Raw genomic sequence first — 15,344 nt, 5'->3', positions numbered from 1 at the left:
AGATTCACATATCAAATCATATTAGATAACATGTATGGGTATTTTGGGAAAACTTACTTGAGCTCGGTCGATTGCATGCACCACACCCTTTCTTGTATTAGAAAACTCTTTTCTTAAAAATACATTTATTTTTGAAAAACTTTACCAAATCCTCGGTTTGAGTTCAGACACACCCGAGAGTATGTCTGAATCCCTCAAACCAAGGCTCTGATACTAACTTGTAACGTCCCAAAAATTTCATTTTTGATTTAATAAAAACATTAATCCAAACATTTTCATACAACCCAAAAAGACCAAAATATATCACTACATCAAAACATATCAGAGTAAATCTCAAAATGCGGAAAAAGGTGGTGTGTGCTCTGTAATCATCCCGAGCTCTTCCCTTTCGATCCGGAAGTAGCCGAAACATAATCTGAAAACCGTAAGCCTAAAGCTTAGTGAGTTCCCCAAAAAAACACAAACCATACATAATAAACATATATTGGGCCCCCGACCCACATCTGGCCTCGCCCGATATCGAGTCCGACTCGGCCTCGGATCCCGCCCGACATCGAGCCCCGCTCAGATTGTAGATCTGTCAATCACCAGGCCTCACCTGACTTCTGACTGATACACATATAAGCATATAAACATAATCATACTAACACATGCAAAAATCAAAAAGATAATAGCATACACTACAGCCATCGGGCCTCGCCCGACATCGAGCCTGGCTTGGTATTCATACCAATGCATACACATGGAAGATTCATGCAGACATCTAGCACCCTAACATAATAAACCATGGGATGGAATTAGTGCCTTCAACCCGCTAAACACAGTGAGGAAACTCACCTCACACTGTTGAATCTCACAGATGAATCTCTGGTTGTTGGCCCGATAAATTCCCACGCTATCAATCACAAAATAACATCCAATTAATAATTGGATCCGGACTCACACTAAGAGTCCAAACTAGGGTAAAAGACATTTTTACCATTTACCCAACTTGGCCCAATCCAATTGTCCAAAAGCCCAAATTCCAAAATAATAACCCAAAGCCCAAATATGGCCCAAATTTTCAAATTGGACCCAAATCCCTTTCATGGGCCTTCAACCAAAAGAGTCCAATAAAATATCAACAGCCCAACAATAGAATTATGATGGCCCAACAAGGCCCAAGACAACTGTAGTATAACATGGCCCAATACCGAGAAGCCCACAAATCCGAAGCCCACTGCTGAGTACGCAGGGCGTACTCAGCTCTTACGCTTAGCGTACTCGCTTTAGTACTTGTACGCGCAACGTACCTGCTTGTACGCCTAAGGTACTCCACCAACTTGGCCAACTTCCATTATTCAGCTCTTAATCGATTAAGACTTCATCCAACACTCAGATCTGACTTCCTTAAGGTGGTTTATCATGTAAAGTTCAAAACTTTACGTGCATGCATGGCTTAATGAGGCTCTTAGAGCTCAAAAGAGCTTAACAAATGACTTAACACATGCATGAGTCCATAAATACCATACAGTTTGCATTTTTGTGCATAAGGGACCCTCAAAACGTCCAGATCTACAAGGTTTAGCTTCTACAACGGCCTTAGCTCATCAAGACCAACCAAAAGGGACCAAAATGACCATAAACAAGCCAAAGAGTAGATTAAAGCAAAGAGTAGACAAGGTATGGACTTTATACCTCAAAAGTCACCAAAATATGGAGCTAGATCTGGATCTCTAAGCTCTCCTCCAAGGAATTAGTCTTCCAACTTCTTCTTCTACCACTTCAAGAAGCACAAAACCCACCAAAGATCAAAACCAAGGCTCAAGAGCACCACACAAGGCACAGGGATGAATTAGGGTTTTCAAAGGTATGGAGGTTGGTTAAACAAGGCCAAATGAGGTTATCATATGGTTTATCTAGGGTAAAAGCCCTAAAATTAGGGTTTCATATCTGCTCGCGTACCCCCAGCGTACGTGGATGAGCTCCACGACCATAACAGGCTAGTACGCCAAGCGCACATTATGGTATGCCCCGCGTACTAACCAAAAGGGCCAAACTGCAATGCTTTTTAATATGAAGGGTTAAACATGAAACTTACAAATTTTCAAGTGTTACAGATTTTGAATATCAATCATGGAAAAAACTCATCCTTGATTCATTTTAGTTGTAAGAAAATATTTGAAGGGAATCAATGGGTCAAATTAAGGCTGGAAAATTGATGATCTATTTTTAAAGAAGATTTATGAAGTGATTTTTAACCTAAATGACTCACTGGAATTGGATTCATGTTTTGACTAAGTAACTTTGGAACATCACCTTCAACCTTTGAATCAATGTCTTAATGAGGTAATAAAGGTTTCATCAATATGATTGGAATATTTTCGAGTAAGAAGTAAGTTCATTTAGTCATAATTGGTGTTTTCGTAGGTTTTGAAGACTCTATGGCTTAATTGGAGCTTTGATGCTTTCATAAGATTACATATTAAGCACTTGAAACATTAAGCTCGTCATCACTTAATTCATAAGTGAATTAGATTGAAATGAGTAAAATATAAGTACCTTGTAATTGTTTCCCGTAATAAAATAATTGGAGCATGATACAGAAGGTTTGGGAGTAAAGGAGCCAAACTGCAATGCCTTAATGGGAAAACTTGGATTTTTGTGTGTTGTACTAGGCATTACACGCTCGTGTGGCCATTTAATGCCAAGGATAAATAAAACATGACCTTTTAGTCCTCTGATAAGGGTCAAGACATTTTCTAAGTTTTTATCCTTAAACATTTGATCCTCGATTGTTCCCAATACTTCCATATTAGGTATAAAACACGACCTTTTAGTCATCTAATAAGGGTCAATATTTGTTATGTAATTCCCAAGGTGGTCATTTTGTAACCAATGATTTGGTATATTAAATAGATGGTGTCTAAGGGGTGTTCAGTTATATAAGGGTGAATAGCTTGATTTGTACCAAGGTGAGTACATACCCAGAGTACATGTCCCATAATAATATTACTTGATATGTTTTGAAAGTATCACTTATACTTATATGATTTGTTTGTTATGTGGCCTTCTGGAATATATTTGCATGGAATTAAATTAAATTTTAGGACATGTTTTGGTTTGAGAAGTTCGTTATCCTAACTGTATCCTCTGCTCCACCGAGAGCCTGACCCCTTCTTTTATCTTATCTATTGTGTTGCTCCACGGCTCCATACTGCTCCAGCCCCTCGCTGTAATAGCTTGTTTCTCAGGTGGCTCGTACCCTGGGTGGTGTGGCTGCGCCAGAGTGGGCTCAACAGTCAGCCAACCTTTCCGGGCGCACGAATGTTACATGATTTGAAAAATGAGATTTTGGAGCATCTTTATTTGTTCATCACATATAGGATGCGTGTTAAGAGTCCTCATGACTTATTACAGGTAAAGGGTGAAATTCCTTATTGAAGGGTCCAATATCCTAGTTTATAAGAGAACCCTCACTCCTTTGGATTTCGGTATTACTCACTAGGCTCCCCCAAGCCTAACCTATTATTTTGACAAGAACTTGCTGGTGAAATGAAAATTAGGATAGTAAGCTTGGACATTTAGAAGGCCATGTATGTATGGTTAATCTTGACCTTATTTAATGATATTGAACATGACACTCTTATACACAACTTAACTAAAACCTATGATTTAAAGGTTTTAGGACCGAATTTCGTACTGATATCTTAAAAGAAATAAAGGTTTAAAAACAAATTTTGAAAGTATAACCTAATTTTGACTAGCTCGTACGAGGGGTGTTTCATGAACGACATCCACATACCTACAAACCCACATACACCCCCACCACTCCCATCTTACCCCACACCCATATGCTTATCTACATACCTATGCCCAAAAGCTTACGCCAACCCCCATTGACACCCACATATACACACCTCCCACCTCACCCCATACTCATTATCACCCTCCAGATATACATACCCATGCCCAAAACCACCCTACCCCTACATCTTCACTTATATCCATACTTACATGTACACTCACATGCCCATACCAATAAACACATCCATACACTCACATACATATACATGTTTTCTTTTTCTTTCTTTAGCTCTTTAAATTCGTACCTAACTCTTGACTAGGTGGCCCTAGACCTAGCCCTAAAGACCGATATATATTAATTGTTTTTATCAAGTGCAATTATATATTTTTATTTTGTAAAGCCATCTTTTTGTTATATATTACATACAAATTCAATAAGAAAACACGAGTTTGAGAAGGTATTAGTTTAATAAATGAAATTTTTAAATAAATGAAAATTTTATCAATTTTATTAAAATAATAATAGATACAAAAATCAATGAAAATGTATTTTGGTCATATTACATAATTTACTTTTCAATGCCTTTGACATTTTTGCAAACCAAATAGAAAAATAGATTTTATTTTATGTAAACCACACTCGTTATAGATTCTAATTCATTCAAATTTCAATTTCTTTGACAAATTTTAGTTTTTCTAAAGACATTAACCAACCCCTTATTGTTTTACTTGGTAAGAAAATACATCTAATACCAAAAAGTTCCTAAAACTAATATTTTAAAACCCAAAACCCATATTATTATTTTTTTGAACGACTTGTCATCTAAAGTTGAAGTTTGTGAGATTCAAATCTAAGACTAGTGGTTGAAGTGCGGAATTTCACATATGATGTCAGGCTCAACTCAAATTCTGACACGTTCAAAATATCGTTAATGTTTTGAAATTGACTTCTTACATGGGTCTTGGGGCGAATTGATGTGGACTGCTCAGATGGTACGATTTATTATTTTTAAGTTTTAATATTTTTAGAATCGCCATCTACATTTGTGAAAGAAATTTCTGTTTGTCAGTGAGAAATCTAATATAATAAATGAAGATAATTTTGCCACATGTCAATCTCTAATGAGTTTTGACACTTGTCATTTTGTGATATTTTTTAAATAAATAATATCCACATGTAAATTTATATTTTTTTTCAATTTTAAAATTAAAAAGTCCCATAATCTTATACTTATATATGTAAAGTATCAAATGTAATAAATATTATAATAAATTGCAATTAATATGTTTCTTCATTCCTTATTTTAAAATTTTATTTTAAAAAATACTTATTATTTACATTTTAATATTTTATTTTCTTTAATCAACCCGTGTAATACACGAGTTTTACACCTAGTAATTCTAATAGTCAAAATTGAACCGAAGTAACTAATGCTCACTTTTACATAGAATCGTCGATTACATTTGATCTTCAAATGAAGAAATTTCGGTTTGTTAGTGAGGAATAATTCCAATAGTCAACTGCTTAAATTCAATGCATAGAAATCCATAGTCCATACTATTCAAAGTCAACTTCATAAACTTATCAATCACACCCTAAAGCGTTTTTGCGAAATCATATTTGTTAGAAATTATGATATACGCGTCTTTAGTAATTTTACACACATAAATAAAACATATGCTGGTATGTGTGTACGTTATATGTCAAAATACAAGTTGCCCCGTCACAATAAATGCCACAATTATTATATATTGAAGAAAATTAAATCATTCACAAGTAAGAAATATCTTTACTCCCAATGAATTATATATACATTATCAATTTTTCCGGTACATGTTATTTTAACTTGACTTTCAGCGTTTAATCTTAAAACTCACTTTAAAAGTGGTCTAGCAATCCTCTTGTTAGTCCTCATGACATAGCTCAATTGGTTGCGAGATGACTTGTTTGAGGTCTTAGAAAACAAGTATGGATTCGAGTCCAACAATGTCAGTTGTGTGGGATTAGGTTCACTCTTTTATGATGGATTCCTTGCTAATCGGTCAGGTTTCGGTATGAATGGACCGTTGAACAGTTGATTTACATATCACATATATTTCTTGGGACTGGAAGAATATGGTCGGGTTAAGGTTGTCGAAAATCAACTTCTCGGGATTTCGACAAACAATCCCCAAACTACAAGCGATTCTTGGATCCAACATAACATCTTTAGAACCCACGGATCATTGTTGGTTCAACGAGCAGATATTGATATCATAATTAAGCAAAAGAAATTAAATTAATAGGTATATTTTATCATTTAATGTTTTGCTATTTATCACATTTTCATAACTATTACTTTAAACTTCCTTAAAATCAAATTCTCCTAGTGGAAAGATAGAAAAACCCAATGATCCAAAACATTTAAAGTAAATACAAATTTAGATATATCTAAATAGGCATCAATGAATCCCACAAAAATTTCATAAATAAGAACATGATTTATTTCTTTCTAGAGCATAACATCAATGAAGAATCGTTAAACGATCATTCATCCTCCAAGATCCACCAAGAGTTTGAGACCCATGTAGTGTCTACGATTCCACATTTGAGACAAATGCAATGTACTATCATTTTAAACATATAATAATATAATAATGACGTATGTATAACCGTCTCATCAAAATACATGTCATCATACTATAAATAGAAGAAACAATATTCAAAGTAAGAAATATCTAAGATTACATATACATTATTCAATTTTTCACTATATCTTATTTTAACTTGGTCATTGGAGTTTATTTATTTATTTATTTATTTTATTTTTTTGGAATGAGGACAAGCCTCATGTGAATTAACTGATTTTAATGTTAAGAACCATTTTAAGAGAGTTCTAATAATTCTTTCGGTGTGAGTGATTCCAAAATCTTCCCACTTTATAACTTTTTTTTATTATTATTCAACATTCTATTCATGACTATTGGTTCTTATATTCCTAGTGGAAAAGCAATAAAATTCCAGAAATCTGAATACTTGAAGTAAATGCAAATTTCAGATATCTAGATGATACAAACACAAGACTATATTTTCGAGCATTTATTTTATATTGTAATGTTTGTAAAACTAAAAAGTAAGTTATAATATAGTTTAAAAAAATACTCGATAGAGTGTTTTACAAGCTTATAAAGTTTTTCAATTATTTTTTCAAATATACCCTTTATTTATTTTTTATTTTTTCTGGAAATAAAACTTCTCTAACGAGAGTTTTCGGACCGGTTGTCGCGCCCCGACTAATCTCTCGCCGCAAACATGAGGCTATGTTTCATGCCCTGAAGTCACCGGAGGCGATCCTCAATGGCCACAGCCCACAAAGACTAAGTAGTACAAGGATTTGAACACATATCAATAGGTTAAATATATCATTTATTATATATATACTTTTTAATTTACTTACAGGTTTGGTCCCTATTTTAATTTTAGAAAATTACATTTTTAGTTAGTGTAGCTTTTTAATTATAAAAGGTAATTATAGTTTAGGTTCCTATATATTTTTATTTAGGAAATGGTTCTTATAGGTTTGATCCATATAGTTTTTAATTTAGGAATTACACATTTGGTCCATATAATTTTACCTCTAAAAGGAAATGGATTAGTTATAGTTTTGGTGTATGTTGTTTTTTAATTTAAAAAATTATATTTTTGGTCTTTATAGTTTTTAATTCTAAACTTAAGAAATATATTATATACAGTTTTTCTCAATGTAGTTTTTAATTTAGAAATTTATATTTTTGTCTTTTTCTCATTTTAGTTATTATTACATAATTATACATTAATTGTTTTAATAGATTGGTGATCTCTATCTTTGTTTTTTTTTTAATTTTTTTGTATATGTATAAAAAATATAAATTATGCAAATAGTTTTACATATCAACATTCTCTATTAAATTATTCAGTCAAAAATATAAAATTAATAAATATGCTAGAAATATACAACCAATACTCGTTTCTACGTAAGACTTGGTCAATAATGAAATCTATAGAAGTGACCAAAGTTGATTGTTAAATTACTTGTTTATATATTTATATTCGCCGGTTAAATTTTTTTTTTTTACTTGTTATACATTAAATACGTGCGCCAACTACAACTAAAATGTGAGGGTCTTTTTTTTTTTTTTTTTTTTTTTACTTTTTTTTTACTTTTTTGATGATATATTTTAATATATAGTTGAGTTTTGTTAACATAAATTAGAAATTGAAGTACGTGTAACTTTGATAGACATAAAGTCTCATATAGTGATTCCACTTTGAAAAATAGGAATAAATAAATATGCAAATATCCCATTCTAATTCTAAGGGCATATTGTTAAGTTGTAGTTAACTATTTATCTTTAATTTTAATACATATTCTATCTTACTCTAAAAACTACCTAACTACAAATGAAATTTATAAAAAATTAAAAATATATATTAAAAGATGAATAGTTACCAACAAATTATTGACCTAATGATATCGTGAGATGCCCTCTATTTATAAGAAGACATGTCATGATACCATTAATCAATAACATGTTGATAACTATTCATCTTGTAATATATATATATATATATATATATATATATATATATATATATATATATATATATATATATATATATATATATATACACGTCATGATAACTTAATGTTATTTTATTTTTTATTGTGTTGTTAATTTTACTTTTTGTGGTAAATCCATAAAAAAACAATTGCTTTAGAACTTTATATTCATTGTAAAAAATTTCACTGAACATAGACCATGACTGATGCTTAATACCTAATTCAATTTAATGAACATATTACATTTGTCTTATAATATCAATGTCCTTATCAATATCTTTTCATGTCATTTTACATTATCTTTTCATCATGTCATTTTACATTCCTCAAAGCTTATCAACTATTTTGTACCAAGTCCAAGTGTCATTTTTTTATCAAAAAAAAACTTTTTTTCAACTAAAAGCTAATTTTCAACTCATCCAACAAACATAGCCTAAATCCCCAAAAAAACATTCACAATAGAAGTTTTCATATCCAAATTAGGAGCCAAAAATTGTAAAATAGCAATATATGTTCAAAATTCGGTTTTTGCTTACAACAATAACATAAAGAACCCAAGAATATTAAACCCAAAAAACTAAAAATGCAAAATCATCTTGTAACGTCTCAAAAAAGAAATATAATTGGCATCATCATCATCAGAATAATAACAATAACAGTAACAATAACAATAACAATAACAATATATAAACTTTGATGGCCTGCAACGCATGTAAGCAGCATAGCTCCTTCCCAAACTAAAACTACATCTTCTTCTTAACTTTAAACCCTAAATCCATTATATATTCTTCTAACATATCCATCTTTTTCTCCTTCCAAGTTTTCTGCGCTACAACTTCTCATTTCAACCCAACAAACACAAACACAAAAAAAACAAAAAACAAAACAAAACAAAACAAGAAGAGCCCTTTTGCAAAGAAGCCAACTTTTTTTCAAAAAAGAAAGAAGTAAAATAGTGTGGATTCTAAAGATGTGTTCCGGAACCTTCTTTGACACGTGGCGTAAAAAGTGTTTGAGAAATTTAAGGTTCCTTTATGGGGTGGATTCGTTTGATGCATAATACATGTACAAGCTGTTTGCAGCAGCACAAGCTATTGAGTTTTCAGTTGGGTGCCATGCCAGGTGGAGGAGCTTTGTTGTAAAATCAAATGAGTTCCCATTCGTGTCATTTCCTGGACTCTCTGCCCCTAAATATATTTTAAGTAAAAATATATTATTATTTATCACAAATTTAAGTAAATTTTGTGCTAAAAAGATAATAAAAAAAAAGACAGCTGACCTCGTCTGACAACACGTGTTATGCTGCTGCTTAAAGATCTTGAAGGCCTTGCAGGAGTCTGCACTTGTCGCCTATAAACGGTTTCTTTTTAGTCAACACATTTGTATAATACAAGGGGCAATTTCGTCCCACATCTAAAAAATTGGTCAAACAGGTAAAAATATCTCAATTTTGTTTATTTGGGTAAGAAACTAGATTCTTTGCCAATTAAGTGCATAAAGAATTGTAAGTATAGTGACATGTTAAAGATTTTAGTGATCTAATTGACAAATAAAATAGTTTGTTTATGTTATACCCAAATTAGAAAAAATGAAATAGTTGAGTTAATCAGTGTATATAATATATATTATACCTCATTGGGTTTTTGCTAGCTTCCAGGGTGGTGGCTTCAGTACTTGTGGGACCCGAGCCAAACACACGGAACAGATTGCTGAAACCAATATCATTAAAAAAATAAATATCTAAATAAATAAAAAGATATAAAATTTGACATGTTTGTTACCTGTAAGAACCAGTTGCTACACGCATTCCATCACCACTTAAACAGCATTCAAATTTATCAAAAATCGAGTCATTTTCATATAAGTCACATAGCTGGAGGTTATCATTTAAAAACTTTCATTAATCTCGGTGCCAAAAAGACAAAAATACCCACAAAATGTTGAGTGAACTGAATAAATATATACCTTAGGTCTTAAATATTCGTGAACCTGAAACGTTGAAACGGGTCCCGCGTCCATGTTGATGTCCCATAACTGTACAAAACAGTTACAAATTAATTCTATTTTGTGTAGTTATAAAAAAAAGTATTAACTTTTATATAGAAATAGGTTAATTGTAATGTAAAATATTAATATCACAAACCTTAAGTGTCATGTAATCACGGCTTAGTATATATCTTCCATTCCTTCCAAATTTAATATCTGAGATTGATGCTATTATCTCTGTGAAGAATGATCTTGATCCAGGTGCTTCTTGTTCTTCAAACCTACCAAAATCAATGTGTCAGTGTAATTTATGATTATACAGGACAAGACATGACAAAAGACGTAAATGCCCTTATCATTGGAAAAGCGGCCAAAATACTTACAATTTGGAATGTCGATCACACAATGCAGATTGGCGTAAATCAATAAGGCGAATGGATCCTTTTGAACTACTGTATGCTAAAGTGTTGCAATGAGTAGGATGAAATTCAGCTGATGTAATCACCTCTGTAAATAAGTAACGCAAAATATAAATATCAGAAAGAATAACTGAATGGAAAGAAAAGGTTAATTGATACATAAGCACATGAAGATATGCATACGTAATTAGGGCACAATTGAAATTTACAAAATTTATACCTGTGAGGTCCTCCATATTTGTAGGTTTAACATCCACAATGTTGAAACTTTGATTGCTAATTTCCAAATTCCAAAGGTTTATCCGAAGATCATCAGCCGAAATGAATGTTTCACCATCACTAATTGAAAAAAGAGGGAGTCAAATGTATATTTAGAAAACAAAGTAATCAAAGCAAAATATGCATATACAAATAATAATAATAATAATAATAAACAATACAACAATGACAAATGAAAGAATCAAATATCCAAACCTGTTATTTGAGATTGAATTGATATGGTAATCATGTGCATGAGCATACACTCTTCTACATCTTGCAACAAGACTCGTTTCATTACTAGTTACCTACAAAATTTACCTTCTTGTTACACTTCCACTCAACCAAAAAGAATGTTAGTTAAAATGAAAATAGTAAAAACTTCTCCCCATTGCCAAATGCCAAAAAAGGTAACATTTTTAGACTAATCAAATACAATATTTCATAGATATTTTTATATATAGAGCATAAGTTGGGTACAACTACCACAGGTAAACGTAATGACTGGAATCCCAAATCCTTGGTCAAAGTCAAACTAGTGTAGGATTTATCAGTGTATTCCCCATTTACACCATGTGATGATTTTTGGCTTGAAGAACTCGCGACATTTCCATTCCCAACAGCTTTAGAAACATCCATATTCATATTCATATCCGCAATTTTTTTAACCTTCTTTTCTTGAACCTGAAAAGTCGACACAAAATTATCAAATCCCACTTCATACTTCATATCCAATAGAAAAATGAAATAAACAATTTTATATGTAATAAAGTAATTTACCTTCCAGAATTTAATGGTTTTGTCATTGGTAGACAAAAGAAAAACAGCACCATTGGCTGTTTGGCACCATTTGATTTTGTTAATCTTCTCCTCGATCTCCAAACTCTTTAAATAATCAAACTGAAATCAAAACATGAGATTTAGTAAGTAAAACAAATAATCAGAAAAGTGAGAAAAAGTAATTGAAAAAATAATAAAAATAAAAAAACCTCGGGTTCATGGCTTTGAAACTCGGTTTTGTAGCGGAACTCAGGATGCCTACCACTTGGGTAATCTGTCTTCTCTAAATCCTTTCTACTTCCACCATGCTACACATTTAAACATGATTTAAAAATAACAAAAAATGATAAAAATATATTTTTTTTTCAAGAAATTATTATTGTATTAGTGATTCTGACCTCCTTTGTATCAGTCCTCTCAAATAACACCACCCTGCCACCACGATCACCAGTGGCAAGATGATCACCACTTTTATCAAACTCTATAGCTGAAATGATATCAACTGTGACACAAATTCAAAACAATGTAAGATATTATATAAATGATTTGTTTGTTGCATGTAGACAAAAAAATATTATATATCAAAGTACTAGATTACCTATTTATTTAATGATAAAGAATGCCTTGATCAGTTGATTGTATACATAAAGAAAGAAGTTCCAAAGATTTGTTGTTATATTCATCTATGGAAAACTACATCTATGCATTCAATCACCTTTTGAAGTGGTTTTTTCAGAGTTGATTAAATCTTACATGTACTTAAATCACCAAAAAACAAAGCATGCATTTAAAGAAGTTAATTGAAAGCAAGAAAAGGGAAAAGATTGATTGATTGTAACTTGATCAACATTCAATTGCAAATTTGTCGTTTTTAATTGATTTGGGTCAACAAATTGAGCAAAAGTACAAGCATTAAATAGAAAATAGTGTGATTGTTCACGAAATCACCGATGATACAGCAATGTAGCGATCCAAATAATAGATCAAAGACACACTTTATTCAAACCCTAATAAACATACGAATCTGGGATTTTAATTAAATAAGTAGAGAAGCTAATTTACCTTCTTGAACTTCTTCACCGGCGGTGCGTTCACCAAATACCTGAGAGAACCTCCAGTCTAGCGGCGGTGGTGGACCCGCCGGAGCTGCCGTGACATCTCCATCACCACCGGTCATTCCTTCTTCCTCTTCTTCTCGCTTTTTGGATTTGTGTAATTAATCAATGGAAAACAAATTAATGAAGTTGAAACTAAAATCAAATCAAGAACAGCCTCAGCGGATCGCTTTTTCCCAATTATTATTCTTCAAGATCGCAGCTTCCGGACCGTCGGATGATTCCATCAACGAAAAAGAACAAAAGAATGTCACCTTTTCAGATTCATTCAACCATTAATAAACATCACCTCATCATCATCATATTCATCATCATCATCAGCAACAACACCCACATCGCTTAATTCGTAGATTGAGATTTAATTTTCTCTCTCTTCGTTCACACCCACACCCACTTTCTCTCTCTCTCTTAAAAAAAATCTCTTTTTTTCGCAGTGGGGAAGGAGAAAAATGGAAACTTTGAGCAACAAAACCGTTCCTATTGCCTCCCAACACACCAAAACTCCCGTCACAGCGAATACTCTCCCAATATTTCTATATTTTCTTCTGTCGTTTACGATAATATGAAGATGAAATCAACAGTTGGTGAGTTGATTAAGTCACAGATGAATGGGATTGTGCCACGTGTACGACGTGGATGTGTTGTACTGGTGCGTGATGGGATTTCAATCACCGTTGGTGAGTGGAGATAAAAGTAAAAAATTAATCTAGAATTCTAGATGGAGGACAATGTTATTCAAGACTGTACACCACCCGGGTTGAGTTAGCGATGACACAAGGTGAGAGATAGTGTAAAATGACGTTTATGTCCCTCTCATCTTGACCAATTTCATTCTGTTTTAGTTTTCAGTTAATTTATTTATTTCTAAAACCAATATATCGAAGGTTGTCAAAATTAGTTATACTAATTAAGATCCAAAGAAACACTATGATCCTTTTATATTTGGAAGATCAAATGATTAAATGATTGTAAGATCATATCAGTGATGGGAAATTCCTAGACTAAACTGCAAAATTGGTTCCTATTGTATTCAAAAGTTTTCAACTTGTGTGGAAGGTACAAAACCAAGATTTTTCCGTGATTTTGGTCTCTGATAAACTTGAAAGGTCAATTTTATCCTTTTCATTTCTTTATATATTTTGGTATTTAAATAACTGAAAAAATAAGATAAAAAATAAAAAAATCTAGCCACACCCCATCCCAACCCTCTCCACCTGTACCCCCCTCCCACTCCTGTTCTCATCATGTGTTTCATCAGAGAACTTCCGGTTCTCTATGTACCTTCAAAACTCATCTCCTCAAGAACACACACTCACAAAATTCTACATACACACAAAGAAATTAAACACACATACATTGAGGAATTCTCCTTCTCCGGCTATTACGAGTTCTCCTTCTCCGACTATTACGAGTGTTTTATCTTTGGATTCAAGACTCATTGACGAGTTCTCCACCGCCACCGACCTGGTCTTTGTTTCCCCCTCTCCCACCGTTAAATCACCCCACCTGGAATCTATTATCTAGTTCCAAATCTGGAATCCACAAAACCCAGCACATTGTATATGAGCAAATGACAAGAGGATGTCAACGATGGGGTTAAAGGTAGATTCTTAAAGATGAAAATATATCTTCTATCTGAGTGTGTTAGGTTTACAGCTCGAGAATATAGGGTTAACAAGGACAATCAACATGGACAATCGGGGGTGATTGGGAACGATTTGTTTGCTGGAATGAGTTTGATGAGGAAAATTGAAGTTCAGAGTAACAAATTCAGTGGTTGGATTCCTGAGTCGCTTATAGATATGAGCATTCTTGTTGATTTGCAAATGCAGGATAATGAATTTGAAGGTGAGATACCAGGATTTAAACAAAAAATCATGATCATGCCGTTGTTTGTGAGTATATTTGGAAAAAATCGACCTAACCCACCAACCCAACCTGAACCTAACCCAAAATTAGCAGGTTGAGTTGAGATTTTCAACTCATCTAGGTTAAATGGGTCAACCCGTCTAACTCATTTAATTAAATAGTTTGGGTTGGGTAAAATTTATCAACCCGTTTTATGCTTACGGTTTAAGTTTATGTTTCAGGTACTTCCAGTTCGAAGGGGAAGACTCCAGCCTAATCGCATCACATCTACCCGTGTTTCCGAACTTTTTATGATTTTGGGATTTGTACTCTAATAACTATTTCACATTGGCATACTTTGATGGTTGATTTGAGATATCTGATGGATTTTGGTTGATTTTAAAAATGAAATTTTTACTTATGATTTTTGGGATGTTACACAATTATATCATTCCCTCCACCACACTCTATCACCAGCCTTCCCTACATGTTACATATTTATCTTCATCTCTCTTCTCTAAACTTAATGAAAAACATAATAACATCACTACTACTTTAGTCGTCGGAATCAC

General features: G+C 32.7%; 1 protein-coding gene across 2 annotated transcripts; it reads right to left on the bottom strand.

Annotated features, from left to right (window-relative positions):
* Positions 1-8,962: 8,962 nt before the first annotated feature.
* LOC145108001 (serine/threonine protein phosphatase 2A 55 kDa regulatory subunit B beta isoform-like) lies at positions 8,963-13,463 on the bottom strand. 2 transcript variants are annotated; one of them, XM_079044977.1, is made up of 14 exons: positions 12,872-13,463; positions 12,208-12,311; positions 12,019-12,117; positions 11,810-11,929; positions 11,513-11,713; positions 11,246-11,337; positions 10,992-11,110; positions 10,736-10,859; positions 10,510-10,633; positions 10,332-10,400; positions 10,148-10,239; positions 9,998-10,075; positions 9,646-9,716; positions 8,963-9,553 (listed from the first exon to the last, which is right to left on the bottom strand). In XM_079044977.1, the coding sequence occupies exons 1-14, from the start codon at positions 12,984-12,986 to the stop codon at positions 9,399-9,401; spliced, it is 1,563 nt and encodes a 520-aa protein (XP_078901103.1). In that variant the 5' UTR covers positions 12,987-13,463; the 3' UTR covers positions 8,963-9,398. The 2 variants fall into 2 exon arrangements, with proteins under 2 accessions (XP_078901103.1, XP_078901104.1); XM_079044978.1 differs by having other exon boundaries at positions 11,516-11,713.
* Between the last annotated feature and the right edge of the window lie 1,881 nt (positions 13,464-15,344).

This window comes from Lactuca virosa, chromosome 4, assembly GCF_052849685.1.
Source record: "Lactuca virosa cultivar CGN04683 chromosome 4, Lactuca_virosa_CGN04683_v6, whole genome shotgun sequence".
NCBI classification, from domain to species: domain Eukaryota; kingdom Viridiplantae; phylum Streptophyta; class Magnoliopsida; order Asterales; family Asteraceae; genus Lactuca; species Lactuca virosa.
Note: the sequence above shows the minus strand (reverse complement) of the source record. Positions and strands in the feature narration are given on the sequence as shown.

Coding starts and splice junctions, on each gene's coding strand:
- LOC145108001 (XM_079044977.1), bottom strand. CDS start 12,986: ATGACCGGTGGTGATGGAGATGTCACGGCAGCTCCGGCGGGTCCACCA. Junction 9,717..9,997: donor GCTAGCAAAAACCCAATGAG/GTATAATATATA, acceptor AACCGTTTATAG/GCGACAAGTGCAGACTCCTG. Junction 9,554..9,645: donor AACACGTGTTGTCAGACGAG/GTCAGCTGTCTT, acceptor AAATATATTTAG/GGGCAGAGAGTCCAGGAAAT.